At 46.9% G+C, this 22,446-nt stretch overlaps 1 protein-coding gene across 3 annotated transcripts in view; it reads left to right on the top strand.

Annotated features, from left to right (window-relative positions):
- The window catches only part of LOC110579391 (transient receptor potential cation channel subfamily C member 4 associated protein), a 65,629-nt gene that overhangs the window by 40,606 nt on the left and 2,577 nt on the right, over nt 1-22,446 (top strand). For 2 of the 3 annotated variants that reach the window (XM_021689017.1, XM_044918605.1), the window contains exons 9-16: nt 9,266-9,432; nt 13,753-13,884; nt 15,700-15,758; nt 17,746-17,847; nt 19,168-19,251; nt 20,295-20,385; nt 21,421-21,561; nt 22,304-22,412. In XM_021689017.1, coding sequence (XP_021544692.1) covers nt 9,266-9,432; nt 13,753-13,884; nt 15,700-15,758; nt 17,746-17,847; nt 19,168-19,251; nt 20,295-20,385; nt 21,421-21,561; nt 22,304-22,412 — 885 coding nt within the window. The remainder of the gene's footprint in view (nt 1-9,265; nt 9,433-13,752; nt 13,885-15,699; nt 15,759-17,745; nt 17,848-19,167; nt 19,252-20,294; nt 20,386-21,420; nt 21,562-22,303; nt 22,413-22,446) is intronic. The other variant, XM_044918604.1, reaches the window with a different exon arrangement.

The raw sequence follows: 22,446 nt of genomic DNA, 5'->3' as shown, positions 1-22,446 counted from the left end.
ATTTTGCCAGGAGGAGAGTTAATAGTTAAGAAGAGAAAGTAGGGAAGTTCAAAGCTAAGAGTGTTCTCAAAAACTGTAGATTTTGGTGGTAAGGACATAAAAGGAGGCTGTTAGCTCTTGTGAGAACAAAAAGCTAAACCATAGGCTTGGTAGTTTGCCAGCAAGACCCAGGCAGACAGCTTAGCAGAGCTGTTCCGAGATCAAAACCAACTCAGACTCAAAAACTACCTTTGCCCAATTTTAATTGGATTAGACTTTAGAGCACTTTATGCCCCAAGGCACTGTCAAAAGTAGAGCATTCAGCCAGCAATTAGTGGGATCTGACAGCTGGGTTTCATACCAGATGAGGCAAAAATCTTAACAGAGAGATCAAGGAGAGAGCCATAGAGAGCCCTACTAAAACGGCCATCCAGGGAGAAGTAAACATGCTCACAGCTGCACACTCTGGGGCAAAACACGAAAGACCTCACTAGGCCATGGAGAAATAGATTTTACTGAAGTAGGCTAGCCAGGTCACTGAACAAATGAACAAAGAAATAACAACAAGGCCTGAACGGAAGGAAGGGGAATCCGTATCCAGAGTTGCTGCATTATTTACCTAAAATGTCAGTTTTTAATAAAATTTGAGATATGCAAAGAAACAAGGAAGTACGGCCCAAACACAGGAGAAAGCAGGCAACAGAAGTTGCCTGAGAGAGCCCAGATAGCAGATCTAATAGAGACTTCAAAGCAGCCAGTGCAAGGATGGTCAAAGAACTAAAGGAAGCTGTGCTTAAAGAAGTAAAGGAAGGGGCACCTGGGTGGCTCAGTTGGTTAAGCGTCTGCCTTCGGCTCAGGTCATGATCCCAGGGTCCTGGGATCGAGTCCTGCATCGGGCTCCCTGCTCAGCCAGGAGTCTGCTTCTACCTCTCCCTCTGCCCTTCCCTCCTCCCCCACTCGTGCTCTCTGTCTCTCTCATTCTCTCTCTGACAAATAAATAAAAATCTAAAATAAATAAAATAAATAAAAGAAGCTAAAGAATCTGTGACATCATCAAATAGAGAATATCAGTAAAGAGATAGGAGATATAAGAAAGAGCCAAATGGAAGTTCTGTGGTTTATTAAATTATAAGTAACTGGAATGCAAAATTCACTGAAAGGAGCAAGAAGAATATTTGAAGAAATAGTGGCTGAAAACTTCTAAAATTTGAAAGGCATTAATGTACACATCTGAGAAGCCCAAAGAACTGGAAGTAGCATAAACTTAGAGATTTACACCCAGACACATCATGATAAAAATGTTGAAAGACAAAGAGAAAATCTTGAAAGTAGCAAGAAGAACAGCTCAGTAAGATTGATAGCCGACTTCTCGGAAATCACAGAGTCAGAGGGCAGTGGGATGACCTATTCAGAGTGCTGAAAGAAAAAAAACTCTCAACAGCAAAACGTTCTTTCAGAAACGTAGGTGAAATAAATTGCTAGATAAACAAAAACTTAGAGAATTTGTTACTAATAGATCTGCTTTATGAGAAATACCCAGGGAAGTTGTTCTTCAGGCTGAAAGCAGGTGACCTCAGATAGTAATTTAAATCTACACAACAGCAAAGAGCATTCCTAAAGGTAATTACATAATCATAAAAGACAGTATAGGGCACCTGGGTGGCTCAGTTGGTTAAGCAACTGCCTTCGGCTCAGGTCATGATCCTGGAGTCCCGGGATCGAGTCCCACATCAGGCTCCCTGCTGAGCAGGGAGTCTGCTTCTCCCTCTGACCCTCTTCCCTCTCGTGCTTTCTCTCTCATTCTCTCTCTCTCAAATAAAAATAAATAAAATCTAAAAAAAAAAAAAAATTTTCTTAAAAAAAAAGTATAAATAAATGCATATTTTTTCTTTTCCTTAACAAATTTAAAAAGCGGTTATGTAAAACCATATGTTTATATTGTTGAATCTGTGACATACAGAAATGTAATATACTTGAGACAGTAACAGCACAAAGAAACTTTGTGGGATCAGATTTTGTGGGAACTTGGGTGGGACCAAAGTTGTATTGCAGTAAGGAAATTATACGAGATGGTAACTTGAATCAACAGGAATCAGTGAAGAGAACCAAAATGGTAAATAAGAGGGTCAGTATAACAAACTCTATTAATATTTATTTTCCTCAGCTTCTTCTTTTTTTTGTTTTAAGATTTTATTTATTTATTTGACAGAGAGAGACACAGCGAGAGAGGGAACGCAAGCAGGGGGAGCGGGAGAGGGAGAAGCAGGCTTCCCACTGAGCAGGGAGCCCGATGCAGGGCTCGATCCCAGGACCTTGGGATCATGACCTGAGCCGAGGGCAGATGCTTAATGACTGAGCCACCCAGGCGCCCCTACTTTTCTCAGCTTCTTGAACAGACATAAAATTATATAAAGTAATAATTACAACACTGTATTGTATAACAATCCATGCAATGTATTGTACATTATATTGTTGAATGGTTAGCTTCTGTAGATGTAGTATATGTAACAATAATAGCACAAAAAGGAGAGAAGGAATAGAGCTGTGTAGGAACTCTGGAATTAGTATAAATCTGAAGAGATTCTGTCAAATTAAGATGTATATGGCAAACCCTATAGCAACTGCAAAGAAAGAACTTTAAAAATACAGTGAGAAAGTCATTAAAGGAATTATAATATTATACCAGAAAATATTCACTTACTACAAAAGAAAGTATTATAGGAGAAATAGAGGAATTAAAAAACACATGAGCTATGTAGAAAACAAAAAGTAAAAAGGCAGAAGTAAATCCAGCTGTGTCATTAATAACCTTAAATATGAATGGATTAAAGCAGTTCATCCAAAAAACAGATGGTCATATTGGATTTTTTTAAAAAAGATCCAATTGTAGGGCGCCTGGGTGGCTCAGTTGGTTAAGCGACTGCCTTCGGCTCAGGTCATGATCCTGGAGTCCCGGGATCGAGTCCCGCATCGGGCTCCCTGCTCGGCAGGGAGTCTGCTTCTCCCTCTGACCCTCCCCCGTCTCATGTGCTCGCTCTCTCTCATTCTCTCTCTCAAATAAATAAATAAAATCTTTAAAAAATAATAATAATAAATAAATAAATAAATAAAAAAGATCCAATTGTATCTAGCCTACAGGAGGCATACTTTCTTTTTTTTCCTTTTTTCTTTTTTTTTTTTAAGTAAGCTCCACACTCAATGTGGGGCTTGAACTCACAACCTTGAGATCAAGAGTTGCATGTTCTTCTGACTAAGCCATCCAGGTACCCCCAGGAGGCATACTTTCTATTCAGAGATAGAAATAGGTTGAAAGTAAAGGATAGAGAAAGATGCATCCTGCAAAGAGCAACCATAAGAAAGCTGGAGTGGCTAATACTAAAAGAGACTTTAAAACAAAAAATGTTATCAGAGATAAAAAGGACATGTTAAAATAATAAAAGGGTGAGTCTGTTAAGATATAACAGTTATAAACATATATCTAACAACAGAGCCAAAAAAATAAATGAAGCAAAAACTAACAGATTTGAAGAGAGAAATAAGCAGTTCAAAGGTAATAATTAGAGACTGGAATACCCTACTTTCAGTAATGGAGCAAACAACTAGACAGAGGATCAAGAAGGAAATAGAAGACTTGAACAGCAAGTAAACTGCCTAGACTTACTAGATGCATGTAGAACACACCACCTAACCCCCTGCAGAATACACATTCTTGGCATGTGCACATGGAACGTTCTCCAGCATGGACCATACACTAGGCCATCTAAAAAGCCTCAGTAAAGGGAAGAGGATTAAGATTGTACAAACCATGTATTTCAACCACAGTGGAGTGATACTAGCAATCAGATATTAGAAACATATGGAAATTCTAGTTAACCAGTGGTTCTGAGACAAAATCACAAAGAACATTAAAAGATAACTTTGAGACAAATGAAAATGAGGACACAGCATACCAAACTTAATGCAACTAAAGCCTGATAATAAGGGAGAAATCTATAGCCATAAATGCCTACATTTTAAAAAACTGAAAAAATGAAATCCCAAGTCAGTGGCCTAATTTTTCTCCTTAAGTTATTGAAAAAAGAAGAGGCAAGCTATATACTCAAAGCAAGCAGATGGAAAGAAATGATGGAATTGGAGTAGAAATGAACGAAATAGAGAATAGAAAACAATAGAGAAAATCTGCAAAACCAGTAGTTCGTTCTTTGAAAAGGTCAACAAAATTAACCTTGAGCTTCACTGACCAAGAAAAAAAAAAAAAAAGACAAGATTCAAACTACTAAAACCAGGAATGAAAGAGAGGTTATATGACAACCAAGCTTACAAATCTAGAAAGGACTCAGGGAATTCTGTACACAACTGTGTGCCAGCAAACTAGACCGCCTGTGTGAAATGGACAGCTGGTAAGGAAGACAGAAACTCCTGCAGCTGACTCGAAAAGAAAGAGAAAATCTGAACAGACCTATGACAAGGAAAGAAATTGAATAGTAATGAAAAAGCTACCCCCAAAGAAAAGCCCTGCCTACAAGGCTTCACTGGTGAATTCTGCAAACCATTTAAAGAAGAATTAACACCAGTACGTCACAGACTTCCACAAAATAGAAAAAGAGGAAACACTTCCCAACTCTTTTTTTTTTTTTTTTTAAAGATTTTACTTATTTATTTGACAGAGAGACAGCGAGAGAGGGAGCACAAGCAGGGGGAGCGGGAGAGGGAGAAGCAGGCTTCCCATGGAGCCCGATGCGGGGCTCGATCCCAGGACCCTGAGATCATGACCTGAGCTGAATGAAGGCAGACGCTTAACAACTGAGCCACCCAGGCGCCCCCACTTCCCAACTCATTTTATGAAGTCATTAACCTGATACCCAAACCAGAGACACTACAAGGAAATCACAGACCAATATCCCTTATGAATATAGATGTAAAAATCCTCAAGAATATACTAGCAAACCAAATAGAGCAACATACAAGGATTATACACCTGACCAGGTATATATACATGAGTAAGTAGGGTTTATGCAGGCTTGATTCAGTATATGAAAATCAGTTGATATATATATACACTGTATCAGTAGAACAAAGGACAAAAATTTACGTGATCATTTCAGTAGATGCAGAAAAGCATCAGACAAAATCCAACACCCCTTCATGATAAAAGCACTCAAACTAGGAATAGGAAGAAACTGCCTTAACCTGTTAAAGGACATCTACAAAACCCACAGCCAGTATACTTCATGCCTAGACACTGAAAGCTTCTCCTCGACTAAGATCAGGCACAGGCACAAGACAAGGATGCCTGCTCCTGCCACTTCAGCTCAACGCTCTGTTGGAGGTTCTGGCTAGGCAGTTAGGCAAGATAGAGAAATAGAAGGTATCCGGATTAGGAAGAAGTTAAACTGTTTGTCTTAACGGATGACGTGATCTTATATAGGGAAAAACCTAAGGAGTCCAGTAAAAAGACCACTAAACTAGTAAGTGAGTTCAGTAAAGTTTCAGAATACAAGGTCAGTATACAAAAGTCCGTTATGTTTGTATACAGGAGCAATGAACAAACCAAAATGAAATTAAGAAAGCAGTTTCATATACAGGAGCATCAAAAAGAGTAAAAAACTTAGGGATAAATTTAACAAAGAAATGCAAAACTTACACTCTGAAAATTACAAAACATCTTTAGTATTGAAAGAAATGAAAGAGGACCTAAATAAACGTAAAGATACTCGTGTTCATTGATCAGAAGACTCAGTATTGTTAAGGTTCATACTCCACATGTTGAGCTATACATCTGTCTACAGATTCAGCACAGTCCCTATCAAATCCCGACTGGCTTCTTTGCAGAAATGGACTAGCTGCAAACCATGTATCTAATAATAATTATCTAATAATTATAAGGGACTTGAATCTAGAATTTGTAAAGAACTCCTACAGCTCAATGATAAAAAGACCGCACATTTCGAAATGTGGGCATTGGACCTGAATAGGCATTTCTCCATGGCAGATGTCCGGATAGCCAATAAGCACATGTAAAGACGCTCAGCATTGTTAACCATCAGGGAAATGCAAATCCAAACCACAATCAGATACTGCTTCATGCCTGCTGGGATGTCTGTCATCAAAAAGACAGGTGATAACAAGTGTTGGTAAGGTTGTGGAGAAATCAGAACCCTCATTTTCTTTTGGTGGGCATGTAAAATGGTGCAGCCGCTTTGCGAAACAGTGGCAGTTTTCAAACAGTTCCTCAAAAGGTTAAAACAGAGTTGCCATATGACCCAGAAGTTCCAGTTCTAGTTATATTTTCAAGAGAAATGAAAACATATTGACATAAAAACTTAGACATGAATACTCACAGCTGCAGATTTTTAATAGCCAATATATGAAAACAACCTAAGTGTCCGTCAGCTGATAAATGGACAAGAGAATGTGGCATATTCATACAGTAAATGTTACTCAGCAATCTAAAAAACTGAATACTGATACATGCTACAACCTGAATGAATCTCGAAACCATCATGTTAAGTGAAAGAAGCCAGGCACTAAAGGTCACATGTTATATGATTCCATTTATATGAAGTGTCCTAAACAGGCAGTTCCATAGAGACAGAAAGGACTTCAGTGGATGCCTAGGGATGAGGGGTTTGGTGGCAAATGGGGAGTGGCTGCCAATGAGTGCAGTATTTCTTTTTGGGGTGACAAGATGCTCTAAAGTCGATTGTGATGGCTGCACAACTCTGTGACTGTGCTAAAAACCACTGAATTGTACACTTCAAGTGGGTGAATTATGTGAATTAGAACTCAAAGCTGTTTTAGAAAAAAAAAAAAAAAATGCGTGCCTGTGCCCCAGAGTGCACTGTAGACATACAGAGGGTGGTGACCCCTTGAATCAGAGCTGAAGAGATTCAGAGGGAAGCTCAGCCCTCTGAGACCAGTTTGCCCATCCTCAGCCTTGGGAATGAACCTTGTTGCTAAGCTCTGGCCATTGCTTTAAGAACTGCATTAAAACAAAAACACTCGTCCCAAAGACTTTCTTGTCAGGCCTGTGCAAACCAGGCACCGAAGATTGGCAGTGTCTCGGGGAGGAGTCCGAGCTCCCCGGGTTTCTCTTTCTCCACGGACGTTTATTACTAAGGAGGGCTTGTGTGCCATTTGCTGCGCCTGCCCCTCCCGTAGGCCTCCTGTCCTGCAGCCGCCCCTGAGCCCCCCGAGCCCCCCGATGAGGAAGCCGAGGCTCCTGAGGCCACGCAGCAAGTGTGCTGCGGAGGCAGGATCTGCATGATAGCTCTTCAGATTCTCTCCACAAATCAGTTGATTCTTAAACTGCTCTGGGAGCTGGGCCAAGGAGTCCGAGTCCCAACTTGGAAATTGAGTAATTAGGATTTTTCTCCCAACATGCAGGAAAATAGTGTTTTTTGAGATAGAATTTTCTCAGTTTGGTTTTCTCCAGTAAATTTTTCTTACGTCTTTGCCCACTGCCACTTTTAGTTACAGATTAAAAAGAAAAAAACAAGTAGCAAGCAAGCATTTGCAGAAAAACTCAAGTGTTTTGTTTCTATTTAACATACACTAACATGTTCCTTACGTGTGCTGGGCATTGTTTTCAGTACTTTACATGTATTAAAATCCTTTCGTCTTGGCATAATGGGTAAGAGATCCATACTGTTGCCGTTCCCCCGGTTTTACAGGTGAGGATGGATGCTGAAGCATAGTGACATCCACCAGTTTACCCAAGGCCACCCAGCTGGTGAACAGCGGAGCTGGGGTTCAGACCCAGCGGGCTGGCTCAGGATCTGTGCTCTTAACCTATGAGCCGCCCCTCAGTCTTGCTCACTCCACCACTGGTCGTCTCCCAAGGTTGTGATTGTATGTTAGCACCATAATATAGCTCGAAAAAATAGCTCCACATCTGTAGGGCAGAGTAGTTTGGGTTCTTGTGCTGTGGTATCACCCTGCAGAAGTCACCTTACCCAAATATTATTTGATAACCACTGCTCTGTTCCATATGGTTTTTCTGGCCCTTTGCCAAAGGCCTCTAGGGCAGCAGTTCCAGTGGAAGCTTGGAAGGATCTTAATAGTTACTGCTTCATCCCTTCACCTTAAAGATGAGGAGAGCTGAGGGGAAGTAAACCCTAAGGTCTCCTGACTCTGACCAGTGCCCTTTTAAAATAATGGGGACCTAGGAGGGAGGCTTCCCAAGAACCAGGTGCTGGGCTTTTCTTGTGTTCTCATTCACTCCTCATAGCTACCCTAGCCGTCCCCGGTAGCACTGCTGTCACTGCCCTTCTACAGGGCAGTTCCGAGGCCTCGTGAGGTGGTGACTTGCCCAGTGTCACATGGCCAGCAAGTCGTAACTCCAGAGCCCTCAGCCTTCAGCGCTTTGCTCCGCCACCTTCCCGTGAGTTCACCTCACTGGCCTGCCTGACTCACTGAGACTTGTTTGTTAACGGGGCAGTAGAATAAATGTGATGGTTTACTGCCGCCCCAAACAGGATGCCTGGCACATGTCAGGTGTCCCAGAAATACTACCTAGCTGCTGCCGTTGTTACTAATAATGAAAGTCTGCGAGTAGATGACATGTTCATCTGAATCACTGATAGTGATTGTGGTGCCCGGTCTGCCTCAGAAAGTTGAACCTTAGAAAACTTGAGATGGTTCTTTGAAAAACAGGAGAAAAGAAGTCTTGGAAAAGGATCCCCCTCAATCTTCCAGCAGTGCTTCCTCGTAGAATCTAGGCAGAGGAACCGAGTACTTAGAGTCATTTGTGACCTGAAGAGAGTTGGGCACGATTTCCGGCTTAGGTGACTGGGCACTGGGGTGGGGGGCGCTCTCTGATGGCGGCGGGAGAAGCGAGGAGTCACATCACTGCATTGCCTGTGTCAGAGCGTTTTTAGTGTTGAAGTTGATGAAACAGAACGAAACTGCAGAGTTGATTTCTCCCTCCTTTTTGTTGAGGTATAATTGACCTACAACATTATATTAGCTTCAGGTGTACAACATAACAATTCAATATTTGTATATAGTGTAAAGTGATCACTGCAATCAGTCTAGTTAACACCTGTCCCCATACGTACAGAATTTTTTTTTTTATGATGTACAGAGTCCGTTTTTCTAAGTTTCTAAGCTCGCCTGGCCCCTGGGGGCCTGGAGGGGGTTTTGTGGCTTTCAGAGTCTCTGTCCTGGGCTCAGGGGCCGGTCTAATGGCTTTGTTACCTCAAGTCTGTCCAGAGTGGGTTTGAGGGGCAGAAACATGTTTCCTCACAAGCAGTGACTCAACCCTCTCTCTCGGTGGCTGTCTCAGCCTCCATTGTGTTCCCTCCTCCAGGAGCTTCTGAGGAGAATGGCCTGCCTCACACTTCCACCAGGACCCAGCTGCCGCAGTCAATGAAGATTATGCATGAGATCATGTACAAACTGGAAGTGCTCTATGTTCTCTGTGTGCTGCTGATGGGGCGTCAGCGAAACCAGGTGGGCCCCTCCCCCACGTCTCAGAACAGGGGGAGCCAGGAGCACGTGCTCCCTGGGCACTTGTGGTGTGCCAAGTACTCCATTAGGCCACCTCTCAGGATGGCTGTCTCTGGCCTTGCAAAGCGCAGGGCTCATTTTCCTTCTCTCTCTTTTACACATCAGGAAACTGGTCTTGTTCCAGAGTCCACAGCCTTTTCCATTGTACCTTGCCATGGGCAGCATTTCTGGGCAGAGCATTGGTGCCCAGGACAGGAGCTGGTGGTTTGGCCGTGTTACCTGACCTTGTTAATGTGAAGAATGAAGGTCACTGTGGCAAGATGACTGCCCTATAGATGTCCTAGAGGAGTTGCCAGTCTGATGGGGGCTCGGGGGGATTGCCAGAGCCCGGAGCTGTGTCAGCAAAAACTAGGCAGCTACAGGGTGGAGGGGGCTCCAGATACACTGGGGTTCCCTGAGCCTTGAAGCAGTTCTAGGAGGGAGGAGCAAGGGCCTGTAACCTACAAAGGGAGAAAGAGGGCTCTGGAAGTATGTAGCACTCCTCTTCAAGATAGATGAGAAATGGACTTCTCCACTAATCATTGTCCTGTGGATGAAAAAAAGGGTGTCGGGGGCGGGGGGTGGTGGAGAGGGGGGCGCTCAACAGTCCTTAAGCTCTTTTTCAAGTCAGACGCTGGACCATCACAACAGCTCTGTGTGAAACTGGTGCAGTTATCCCCATTTTGGATAGGGTAGCCAGGGAGAAGACTCACTGAAAAGATGACGTGCAGCATGGGGATGTCCTGAAGCACGTGACGGGACTGGGCATGCTGATCCCCCAGGCAGCCTACCAGGTAGAGGGAGCAAGCGCTGAGGTGGGAGTGTGCCCTGTGGGTTGGTGGGACAGTAGGGAAGGGGGGGCATGGAGTAGAACAAGCAGTGAAGCAGGGGAGGGACTGGGGGTCAGACTGCATCAGGCTTTCATAGGCCATTTTCAGGACGTAGGTGTTTACTCTGAATGACTAGGAAGTCCTCCCTCTGGCTGCCCTATGGAAGAGACGATCGTAACCAGGACCAGCATGTTGGTGGAGGGGAGTGGTGAGAAGTGCTTCCAGATATATTCTGAAGGTAGAACAGGTAGAATTTGCTGATAGTTTGAATGTGGGCATGAGAGAGGGGTTAAGGGTAGCTTCTTTAACTCCTTCTAAGGTTTTTGGCCCAAGCAAGTAGCAGGATGGATTGGCCATTTATTGAGATGGTTAAGACTGTGAGTTAGGGTGTTGGGGGAGAGGGGTGGAGGCGTAGGGAGAAAGGCAAGGAATTCAGTTTGAACAAGTTAGGTTTGAATCAAGTGTCTGTTAGAATCGGCACCTGGATTATCCATACCTGGAGTTTGGGGTGAGGTCGGGCCTGGAGATAGAACTTGGGGGTTGTTAGCCTACGGTTGGTATTTAAAACTAGGACCATGGATGAGATCCCACACTGACCTCCACAGTATCAAAGCCCCTTTCTTCAGCATGGAATATATTTGTTATAAAAAATAAGAGTTGGGGCGCCTGGGTGGCTCGGATGGTTAAGCGTCTGCCTTTGGCTCAGGTCATGATCCCCGGATCCTGGGATCGAGTCCTGCGTCAGGCTCCCTGCTCAGTGGGGAGTCTGCTTCTGCCTCTGCCTTTCTCTCTCTGTCTCTCATGAATAAATAAGTAAAATCTTAAAAAAAAAATAGTCACTATGCTTTACATGTGTTGGGTGCTTTTACCTTTTTTTGAGGCACTTTCACAGTTACTCATATTGGAATTTTCAGCTATTTGGTAAGTTATAAAACAGGTGGTGATCCCCTCTCCCCTCACTTGATGCTTGAGAAAACCAAGGTACAAAAAGGGCTTCAGGCTCCAGGCATCCGTAGAGCGAGGATTTAAACTCTGCTGCCCTGACTCTTTCTCTCCCCCCATGACTGTCCCCTGCTCCCCAAGCCTTTCTGTTACCAAGTCTTTGTGAATCAGTCGTTGTGGTCTCCAGTTCAGCTGTGTGATTACTGCCCTGCTTCCTCGGAAGGACCGTGGCCTGGCCTCAGGACCCTGCCCCCCCCCAAGAACCAGTGTTAGGCTGGCCCGGCCTCATCTGCACCGTCCGCGTTTACTGTGTTCCTCCTGTGTGCCCGGCACCGTGTGCATGCACCGTGGCGAGACGGGGCCAGCGAGGGGAAGGGTTTCCCTGGCCAGGCCTCCCAGAAGGCTCCTCCTTAGAGTGCTTATTATTGTGCCTTCAGGCCAAGTTCTCTGGCCAGTCTTGGCTACGTTGAAATCACTAGACTGGAAACTTTGCCCAGATGTTGGAAATTCCATTTCTCTGGTGCTAATGTAAATAATCCGTACAGTACTTCTGTACGTCAGGCCCTGAGCTTCCCCCACATTACCTCACTGAATCCTTTTAGCGGCTTCGCTATCCCTCGCTTTCTTTGTCACGTTCTGGTCTCCTGAGAGAAATGCAGACCTGTGGTGGGCCTGAAAGAGTCAGGCTTTAGGATCAGAACACCTGATTTGGGGCGACATTTCCACCACTGCCTTGCCCAAGTTGGTCCAGCTCAACTTGCCCTTTCCCCTTGTAAAATGGGATTTAATAAGCACTGGTGCTGCGCTCAGGACTTTACCACGATTTCTGACCTTATCCTTACAAGAGCCCTGAGAAGAAGTAGTAATAGCTTCGTTTTCTATAAAAAAAAAAATGTTTTTGATAGGTAAGTAATTCACACAGTTCTATATTAAACTGTGTAAATAAGTATCAGTTCTGGTTTCCCATGAAGCATCTAATTTTACCAGTTATTCATATATCCTTCTAGAGACATTTTATGCTTATAAAAGCAAATATATTCCTCTCTTTTTTAAAACACAATCAGTATAGCATGTATGTATTTGCTTTTTTTTTTCTTTTTAAAGATTTTATTTATTTATTTGACAGCACAAGCAGGGGGAGAGGCAGAGGGAGAAGTAGGCTCCCCACTCAGCAGGGAGCCCAAAGTGGGGCTTGATCCCAGGACTCCGGGATTGTGACCTGAGCCAAAGGCAGACACTTAACCGACTGAGCCACCCAGGCACCCCCATATTTGCTTTCTTAATATTGAATCTTGGTAAATGTTCACTACATGTGAAAAAAACTCAATTCTTTTTTTTACTGGTACCTTATTCCCTTCTGAATGGATATACCATAATTTATGCAACTAATCCTCATTGATGGGGAGTATAGGTTATTTTTTTGGTATTACAAATAATGCTACCATGAGCAACTTTGTACATGTGTCATTTAGTATGTATATGGATCTGAGAGTAAATTCCTCAAAGCAGAATCGCTGGTCAAAGGGAATGTGCATTTGTAATATAATAATACCGAAATGTCCTCCTTCTGCAGGTGGTACCCCAGTATGCTCTCTCAGCAGCAGTGTGTGAGCATGCCTGAGGCCCAGCTCACCAACACAGTATTATTAAACCTACTTCTTTGCTAATCTGAAAAAGTGAAAAAGTGGTTGTGATTTGAATTTCTCTTAATATTATAAGTGAGGCTGAGCACTTTCCATATATTGAAGACTATCTTGTATTTTCCAGTGTGTATCCTTTGCCCATTTTTTCTGTAAGGTTGGTCTTTTTGCTTAAGAGATTTGTAGGATTCCTTATGGAGGAAATTAGCTTTTTGCCTGTGACATGAGATTGCTGGTATGGACCCACCTTTGCTTACTGTTAATTTTGCCATAGAGAATTTTTAAAGGTTTACATGATTGAATTGAATGGTTTTCTCTTTTGGCTTCTAGATTTACTTAGTATACTTAATACTTTAGAAAGTCTTTCTCATTGTGTGGTCATTTTTTTTTTAATTCTTTGCATAGATTCTTTTAGGATATTTAACATTTAATTTTTTTAATATGTTTATCTTGCCGCCAGTTGAAATTTATCCTACTCTGAAGCATGAGGGGTATTTTTATTTTTTAATGATGGGAGGGAACAAACTAGAAGGATTAAGAGATTTGATTAAGGTTACAAAGTTCCTATGTGCTGGAGGTGGGAGTCAAACCCAGGGTTCTCTGAATCCAAACTATGTTCCTAAAAGAGGACCCACCATATAGTGTGACTCCTAGAGTATTGTGGGGAATCTGTGAGCAGAGAATAAACGTGTATCTGTGCATGGGGGGAGTGCGGTGGGGCATAGGCTAAGTGGGGTATTTAAACCTCAGCAGTCCCTACTGACTGTCGCTTTCTTTGTCCTAAAGATTGTTTTGTACATGCCAAGCATGAGGCTTTGATGGATCTTCGCAGCACGTTTGTCATAATGCTTTTGCCTTCCTACCCCATCCAGGTTCACAGAATGATCGCGGAGTTCAAGCTGATCCCCGGGCTCAATAATTTGTTTGACAAGTTGATTTGGAGGAAGCACTCAGCATCTGCCCTTGTCCTCCATGGTCACAACCAGAACTGTGACTGTAGCCCGGTGAGCAGGGGACGTGGCAACAGATGGGCTTTACTTGCCAGGGTAGTTGTTTCAAGATCTGCCATTGACCCTTTGAACTCATTTTTTTATTTTTGATTTTTAAAGATTTTACTTATTTTGAGAGAGAGAGCACAAGCAGAGGGGAAGGGCAGAGGCAGAGGGGGAAGCAGATGCCCTGCTGAGCAGGGAGCCCGATGTGGGACTCAATCCCAGGGCCCTGGGATCATGACCTGAGCCGAAGGCAGAAACTTAACCGACTGAGCCACCCAGACACCTATATATATATATTTACATTTTATAATTTATTCATAAAGTCTGTATAATCCCATAGTGGAAGCTGTCTTGGAGAAGGGTCTGGCCCTGCCCCTCCGGCAATGCGGAAATCCCTTCGAAGGCCCTCTGGCCAGCTTTGCCTTGCTCACCTCCGGAATGGGGCGCTCACTGTCCTCCAGGCAGGGCCCGCCACTCCATGACCTAGTAGCAGATTTTCCCTTGTTCTGTACTCTCCCCGCATTGTATCGTCCATCCACCGATGGTAGTTTTGCCCTCTGAAACCATGCACCACCAATGGTCTGCAGACAAAAAGGGCTTTGGGATGCTTTCTTTTTTAGGGTCAAGGGCTCACCTCTGCCTGGCCTCTCTTATGGTGCACTGGAGAGAGCATTGAACTGGGAGTCAGGAGGCCTGTGTGCCACTCAGCTCGTTAAGAGAGCTTGAATAAGTCACTGAATCTCTGAGCCTGTTTCTTGCCAAAGGGAGTGGGACCTTCCTTGACCCCTGTGCCATGCTCTGGGGACTTTGCTCCGTGCCTTACCTTCCAGCATACTGTTTTCCTCTTTAGCCTTCTTAGATTTTGCCTCTCGGCCCATCTGAGTTTTTAATTTCAAGTGAATATTTTCTGCATTTTGAGACATCTGGCTCTTTGTCAAAAACGACTTGGTGTTTACTCATTATGTTAATGTTCTGTTGTATTCTATCTCTTTCATTACCTGTAACATACTTTCTTTATGGTCTCGGATTGCTCCTGGAGTGCTAATACTTGTATTTGAGTCTTGAGACTCATCTTGGGGTGGAAAGTTGCCTCGTGCTCTGTAATGTAGCCTGGGCCCTGGAAGTATTTCTTTAGAGCACTTGGCTTTTGTCTGCCGGGTATGTTAGGGGTAAGTGTCCCAGGGCAGATTTTCATGTTGAGTGCCTTGGCCCTGGAGGTGTGAGCCCAGAAGCCTTCTCCTGGGGGCTCTCCTCCACCAACAGCAGCACCCCAACAGAAATGGGCATCCTTGCTAGCTCCCTGGGCTGGTAAGTGGGGGTTTCCTAACCCTTCTTCCACGGAGTGGGTATGATTCCCGGGCTTTACGTGGGTCCAGGTTTCTGTCTAGTGCCTGCAGGGCATTAAAACCCAAGCCCTGGGTGAGTAAGTGTCATTTCCATTTCTCCATCCTCCCCAGCTGCCAACCATCTGCTCTCGCGCTTCCCACTCTGAGCCCAGCCCTTCATTTCTAATTCCTGTGGATTTTCCTTTGTTAGGAACTTAGCCTCACATTTTAAAGAATTTTAAATTTATTATTTTTTATCCAAAGTGTTGGAGGGGGTGGGGGTGCGGGTTAGCAGGAAGGGTCCACATTAGCTTAATCCGCTGTTGGCCAGTTGTGGAGGTCAACAGAGGGTTTCTGGCTCAAGAAAAGTCCTCATTGTGCACGAGGACAGAGGCTCAGAGGAGCCAAGTGACACACCCAGGCTTTGGGCAGAGTGTTCTGTTTTCTTTGGGAACATTGTGAGGATGGTTTTGACATCAAGGATGCACGTGTGTTTTAGGACATCACTCTGAAGATACAGTTCTTGCGGCTTCTCCAGAGTTTCAGCGACCACCACGAGTAAGTACGAGCCGTCCCCGGAAGGAGAGTTGTTGTGGCAGCTTCGCTCATCTCTCTGTGCCGTTGGTCTCAGCTCGGGAGGGCCCCCGGGCACTGCGGGGTGCTGCTTCTCGCACGGCCCTTCCTTCGTGCCAGGCGCGGTGCTGAGCTTGCCCCGGGCCCTCACGGCCAGCCTAGGAAGTGAGCACGGATGTTGCTGGCCCCTTGTTCCCCTTGGAGTCGATACATCTCTCAGCTGTCTGCCCCTGTGAACAAGGAGTGGACAGCTTGGCTCTTCACAGGGACCTCAGGTGGGCAGAGTGGGCTGAGTATTTGCTGACTGAACACGTGGACTCTTCTTCACCTGCACAAGGAGATGTACCCTCTCCCATTTTTTTGAAACACATTCTGCCCTCTCATTTTTTATTTTTCAACCTTAATGGAGAATATACAAGAGACTGATTCTCTGCTATAGGAAAAACAGTCCTGGGGAGGGATGAATAACAGCTGACCCTTGACCTTGGCACTGGGGACAGTGTGGTGGGGACTTTGGTGAGCTGGAATGCACAGGCAGTTACTGCTCAACTCTGGCCAGCTGTTGGTATAGAGGAAACTGGGCCCACTATTGCATAGTTTCTGAGTTTTTCCCCCAAGGGAAGCTAGGAATTAAGATTTATGTGAAAGGTCCTGATTTTAAACGTTGGCTTAAATTCCTTTGAAATGTTGTATCAGCTACCAGAATGTGCCTGAGGACAGATGTGGTCAGGGGCCTCCACTTTGCTACTTTCGTCTGTATAATGTCGACCATCCTCTTTCAGAGGTTCTCTGTGTGAAGGACTTAAGCTCCAGGAAGTACGTGAACCCTCTGAAAATGGCACCAATATGTTCTTTTTTATTTATTTATTTATTTATTCATGAAAGTCAGAGAGGCAGAGGCAGAGGGAGAGAAGCAGGCTCCCCGCCTAGCAGGGAGCCTGATGCAGGACTCGATCCCAGGACCCTGGGATCATGACCTGAGCCGAAGGCAGACGCTTAACCATCTGAGCCACCCAGGCGCTACGCTCTGGGGAGACAGTGATGAGTGAAAACAGCCATGACCCCCACTCTCCTGGAAGGGAGAAGGACATAAATCAGAGAATTACACCATTGAATGTACAGTGACTGATGGAGATAGTATTCCTGTGGAGGGAGCATGGTTCTGTGAGAGAACATTTGACAGGGGTCATGACCTGGCCAGAGGGTGGTCAGGAGCTCTTCTCTGCAGAAGTAACTTGTCAGCTGAGACCCAAAGGGTTGGCAGTGATAAACTGGGTGAAAAGGAAGAGTGAGAGGCTGACTGTTCCAGAAGAATCCGCTGCAGGAGGGAGCGCCGTGTATTCAGGGAGGCCAGCGTGGCGGGTGATGTGAATGAAGGGGCCTTGGCTCAGAGTGAGGCTGCAAAGGTGGTTGGTGGCCCAGCCGCAGGGCCTTGTGGGTCATGTTGATGGGCTTGGATTTTATATATTCGAAAGCTTGTGAAATTGTGGGGGCGTTTTTGACAGGGGGATGATGTGATCCGAGTCCCGTTTTCTAAAGACCTCTCTGGGTGCTCTCTGTGTTGAATCAGTTCCTGGGAGAGACCATCTAGGAAGCTGACTTGGGTGTTGCCAGGCTGAGAGGTGAAGGGCGTCACAGCCGACTCGGGCCCCCTGGTGGGAATGCTGGAATAGGGCCAGGTTTGAGAAGCAAAATGGAGATTTTGATTTGGACATCACTGAGTTGGAAGTGCCTTTGAGAAGTCAAATAGAAATGTTCAGTGGCAAACAGAAGGCCTGGAGATGTTGAGGGAAGGGGCCTTGTTAGTGAATGTGGCAGGTGGACAGGTGGGCTTGGCCTGAGCCCTCTGCTGCCTTGGGCAGGTGGTGTCGGGGGAGGGCACTTGGGGGATTCTCCGATTCTCACCACAGGAAATGGGAAGGCCCACTAGCCCAGTGCCTGTCCTTTACCCCCTTCCCCCCATTTGTTTCAGGAACAAGTACCTGCTGCTCAATAACCAGGAGCTGAACGAACTCAGTGCCATCTCTCTCAAAGCCAACATCCCTGAGGTGGATGCTGTCCTCAACACTGACAGGTGGGTGGCGTCAGCTCGGGCCCACAGCGGACCCTGGCTGCGTGCGTGCCCTCACGTGTGCTGCCGGTCCTTCCTCACTGACGGGGAGCTCCAGCGTCCTAAGGGCGCCTGGGCGTCAGGCACTGTCCTCACATGACCTGCGTTACCTCTCTGGGGCCCCCAGCAGCCCTAGTAGGGAAATGCTGTCATCCCCTCCACTTCACAGAGCGGGGAGCAGGGACTCGGAGAGGTCACTTGCCAAAGGTCACATATGCTCTGCCCGCTCCTGTGTCACTCAGCTCTGCTGACATGCTTCTTTCTTGCCTTTTGCCAATTCCCATTAGCTGGGTTATGCTTGCGTCACCTGAGCAGTAGGGAGGTCACAGGCTCCTGGGGGTCCGGGCAGGGAGGACTGTATCCAGCACCAGGAGTCCTAATTCTCAGCCTCTCTCTTTTTTTTTTTTTTTTAAAGATTATTTATTTATTTGACAGTGAGATGCAGGGAGAGAGGGAACGCAAGCAGGGGGAGTGGGAGAGGGAGAAGCAGGCTTCCCGCCAAGCAGGGAGCCCGATGCGGGGCTCGATCCCAGGACCCTGGGACCATGACCTGAGCCGAAGGCAGACGCTTAATGACGAAGCCACCCAGGCACCCCCCCCCCCCCTTTTTTTTTTAAAGCAGGAGAGATCTGTTCAAATGAAACCATGCATAGTTCATAATGTCTGTAGGGGATAAAAGTAGAGTTGTTCTATTTGAAGAGGGAACTTAAGGGCCTAGAACCCCTGCTTGCTTAACCCTCTGTCCCCCATGATGCAGCCCAAGTCATTTCCTCATCTAATGTCTTTGCTTCCTAGACCAGGAAGCTGAGGCCCGGAGGCACGGGGACTTGGCCAAAGCCAGCTGGAGCTGAACGTGGGGCCCAGGGTACTCCCTGTCTCACCCTGCTGGCACAAACTTTGCCCCATCTGGTAGACTCTGTCGTGGCATTTCAGACTCACTTTGGTGTAAACAGCCCTCCCTCCAGCAGTTCTGAGCACAGACTGTGGGTTTTTCTGGCCTCTGATCACTTGCTAGTGGGTCTGGAAAGGGAAAGCTGGCCTGAGAGGTGGTGTGAATTCACTTGGCTCTTCAGTTCTAAATCTGCAGGAGTCCTTGGGGTGCTCTGGGCCCAGGCAGAGCAGGGGAATCTCCTCCGGCTTGGAAATATCCCCAGGTGTTTTCACCCACCTAAAGTAGCAGAGAGACCCAGCCCCAGGGCCCCAGGACAACAGTAGTCCTTTGGCCAAATGGGACTGGGCTCTGTCAGCCTCAGGTCTGCCACCAATGTCCCTGTTTTCTTCCAGGAGTTTGGTGTGTGATGGGAAGAGGGGCTTATTAACTCGTCTGCTGCAGGTCATGAAGAAGGAGCCAGCCGAGTCCTCTTTCAGGTGGGTCTGGGGACAGGCACCTGCCACTCCTGAAGGGCCCGGAAACCTAGTGTTTCCCAGGTGGTTAGAAATACCTCATTTAGTTACCAGCTCCCACCCTGGACATCTGACTACTGTGGGGGAGTGGGGGTCCGACTCAGCAGGTATGTGTGAGCTTCTGCTGCATACCAGCCCCATATTTCAAGAACTGACCAAGCATTCACCAAGCGCCTACTCTGTGCTGGCATTGGACAGGTGGTAGGGAAATAGGAGCTATGGCCCCTGCCCACAGGAGTTCCCTGGGTTGTGGGAAACAAGCATGAAAAGACACCTGTTCGAATGCAGTGTGAAAAGGAGCCGAGCCAGGACGCAAAGGAAGCAAAGGAAAGCCCCTTCCCCAGCTGGGGGCTGGTGGGGTGGGCGGGGACAGGGAGGGCTTCTCAGAGCTCCTCCTGCTGGCTGGAGGTGGGTCGTGAAGGCTGTAGACAGAAGAGCGGCTAAGGGGAGGCATTCTGTCAGGGCTGGGGTGTGATGCGTCAGTAGGCTCCGCACCCTCATATGCCCCGTCAACTCAGCCTGACCTGTCCAGACTTCCCCTCATTGATCCCATCCCTGCTCCCTTGGGCCACGTCTTCCCTAGGACAGCCCATCAGAAGTGAGCTCAGTGGCCCAACTGCACATGTCTGTCTGGTTCCCTCTTGCATTCCCGGCCTCACTTTCCATTGTCCCCCTGTTCTTGCGAAAGGTCAAAGCCTAGAGTGCATTTTCATATGTGACCTACCGTAACCAGCCCTTTGATCCCGGAGTCCCCTACTCTGAGACACAGCTGCTTCCAGACAGAACCACATAGAGGGCTGTTCCCCCACTGAACTGTCCACTCCGTAAGGACTTACCCTCGCTGTGTCCCCAGTGCCTAGTATGAGGTCTGACGCCTAGCAAATGTGCAGTAAATGTTGAATAAATCAAAAGGCAGCAAACATCTCCCAGCGCCTTGGTGAATGGAATATGGGACAGAAGAGGGCAGCCTTAGCCACCTGGGCCAGGGGTCAACGTTTGGGTCGCAGGTTTTGGCAAGCCCGGGCTGTGGAGAGTTTCCTCCGAGGGACCACCTCCTATGCAGACCAGATGTTCCTGCTGAAGCGAGGCCTTCTGGAGGTAATGGCCGGGAGGAGCCAGGGTGTTGGGTGTCCCGTTCTCCCCGCAGTCCGTGCATTTGCTCTCCTTCCTGAGCCCTAGACAGCTGGTCAGGAGCAGACCACATCTCCTTATTTTAAAACGCCAGTGCAGACTGCCCTAGGACCTCCCCTGAGTTTCCAACTGTGGGTTCCTGTAGTTGCTTAATGGATGCTTGAGGGAGCTGGGGGTGCCCATGGAAGAGTGGAAGAGTCTGAAGTTACCCAGTAAGGCCTTTTGACCCTGAGGATATTTTGCTGTTGACCAAAAGTTAATTTTCCTTTATTGTAAAATAGCCTTCAGAAAAAGCAAAATTTATAAAAAGCAGGGAGCAAACTGGCCAAAGATAGAATTGGTTTTAAAAAAAATAAAAAAGGGATACAAACAAGAAACTGACCCATGAACTGTAAAATCCCTAAGAAATTGATCCAAATTAGCACAACTTCAGGAAAATGAAAATGAAAAATGGAAACAGTTGAACTATCATAGAAAACTTTATTAAGTTAAACTGGTTTTAATGTTCCTGATAAAAATTCATTGATTTAGTATAAACTTTTTTATTCATAAATATGAAGACAAACCATGGGGTCAAAATGTGTCCCGTGCCCTTAAACCCTGTGCTTCATTTACTTGAATGGCCTCAGTGCTCAGGCAGGGGCCCGTATGACGTCTGGAAACAGCTCCCCTCGCCTGCAAGCTGGGGAGCCCTAGACAAGCAGGAGAGCTCATAGCTGCCTACCCCAACCCGCTGGTGAGGTGCATTAGGCCCAGCCCCGCCCTTGGAGCTCCCAGCATCCCCAGATGAGAATCTAGACAGGGGAACAGGTTCCATCAGCTGATGTGGATGCTTACTCGAAGCAGGCGTCACATGGTCGGGGCTCTGTGCCCAGCCGGCCCGTGGGAGGCAGGCAGCGGGCAGCTTGGCTGAGCATAGCCTGGGGGCGGCAGCCACATCTGCCGGTTGGCCCCAGGGCTCAGCCACCTTCCTGCCTTTATCCTGTCCTCTCCCACCCCCAGCACATCCTGTACTGCATTGTGGACAGCGAGTGCAAGTCAAGGGATGTGCTCCAGAGTTACTTTGACCTTCTGGGGGAGTTAATGAAGTTCAATGTTGATGCATTCAAGAGATTCAACAAATACATCAACACTGATGCAAAGGTAAGACTAACCTGGGCTCTGTGGGGTTTGCCGCGTTGTTCAGAAGTTATCTTGGAGGGGCGCCTGGGTGGCTCAGTCGGTTAAGCGTCTGCCTTCGGCTCAGGTCATGAGATCGAGCCCCGCGTTGGGCTCCCTGCTCAGTGGGGAGCCTGCTTCTCCCTGTGCCCCTCACCCCCGCCCTGGTTGTGCTTGCTCACGCTCTCTTGAATGAATAAAATCTTTAAAAAAGATGATGAAGTTATCTTAGAGCCCTGGCCCTCGCTAGTCTTCGGGTGCTGGTTTTAAATTGGAGAATACTGGGGAGTCAGTGGGCAGTCACCCGGGCTCTGGGCCAGGGCTGCGCTAGACCCTGGCTGTGCGGGGGTGATGGGCACAGCTGCTCTGGGCCCGTGACACAGTGGGAGCAGGTGGGCTGTGACATGGCCCTGATGTGGGGCGGTGGGTGCCAGGCCGAGCCCCAGAAGGGCAGGACTGGGCCTGGTGTGTTAGCCTCACGGGCTGTTTGACAGAAACACAGCTCAGGCTAGTTGAAGTGAAAATGAGAAGAATCCAGCACCCATCGGTGCAAAAACCACTGGGCTTAGTGCCCGATGTGGCTTGAGATCCTGCTGGGGGGCAGCTCACCCAGCTCGTCCGGGCCTGGGTAAATAGGTGCCCCTCTCAGTGAGCGGGCCTGCCGTGGGCCACGACCATGTGCCGCGGGAGCCTGCCACCGCTCGTCTGAGCTCGGGCCCCACTCCAGTTCCAGGTGTTCCTGAAGCAGATCAACAGCTCGCTGGTGGACTCCAACATGCTGGTGCGCTGCGTCACTCTGTCGCTGGACCGATTCGAAAACCAGGTGGACATGAAAGGTAAGAAAAGGCCGTAACGGCCGGGCGAACCGGT

Source organism: Neomonachus schauinslandi, chromosome 10 (assembly GCF_002201575.2).
Source record: "Neomonachus schauinslandi chromosome 10, ASM220157v2, whole genome shotgun sequence".
NCBI lineage: Eukaryota > Metazoa > Chordata > Mammalia > Carnivora > Phocidae > Neomonachus > Neomonachus schauinslandi.
The sequence above is the reverse complement of the archived record's forward strand: the minus strand, read 5'-3'. Positions and strand labels throughout refer to the sequence as shown.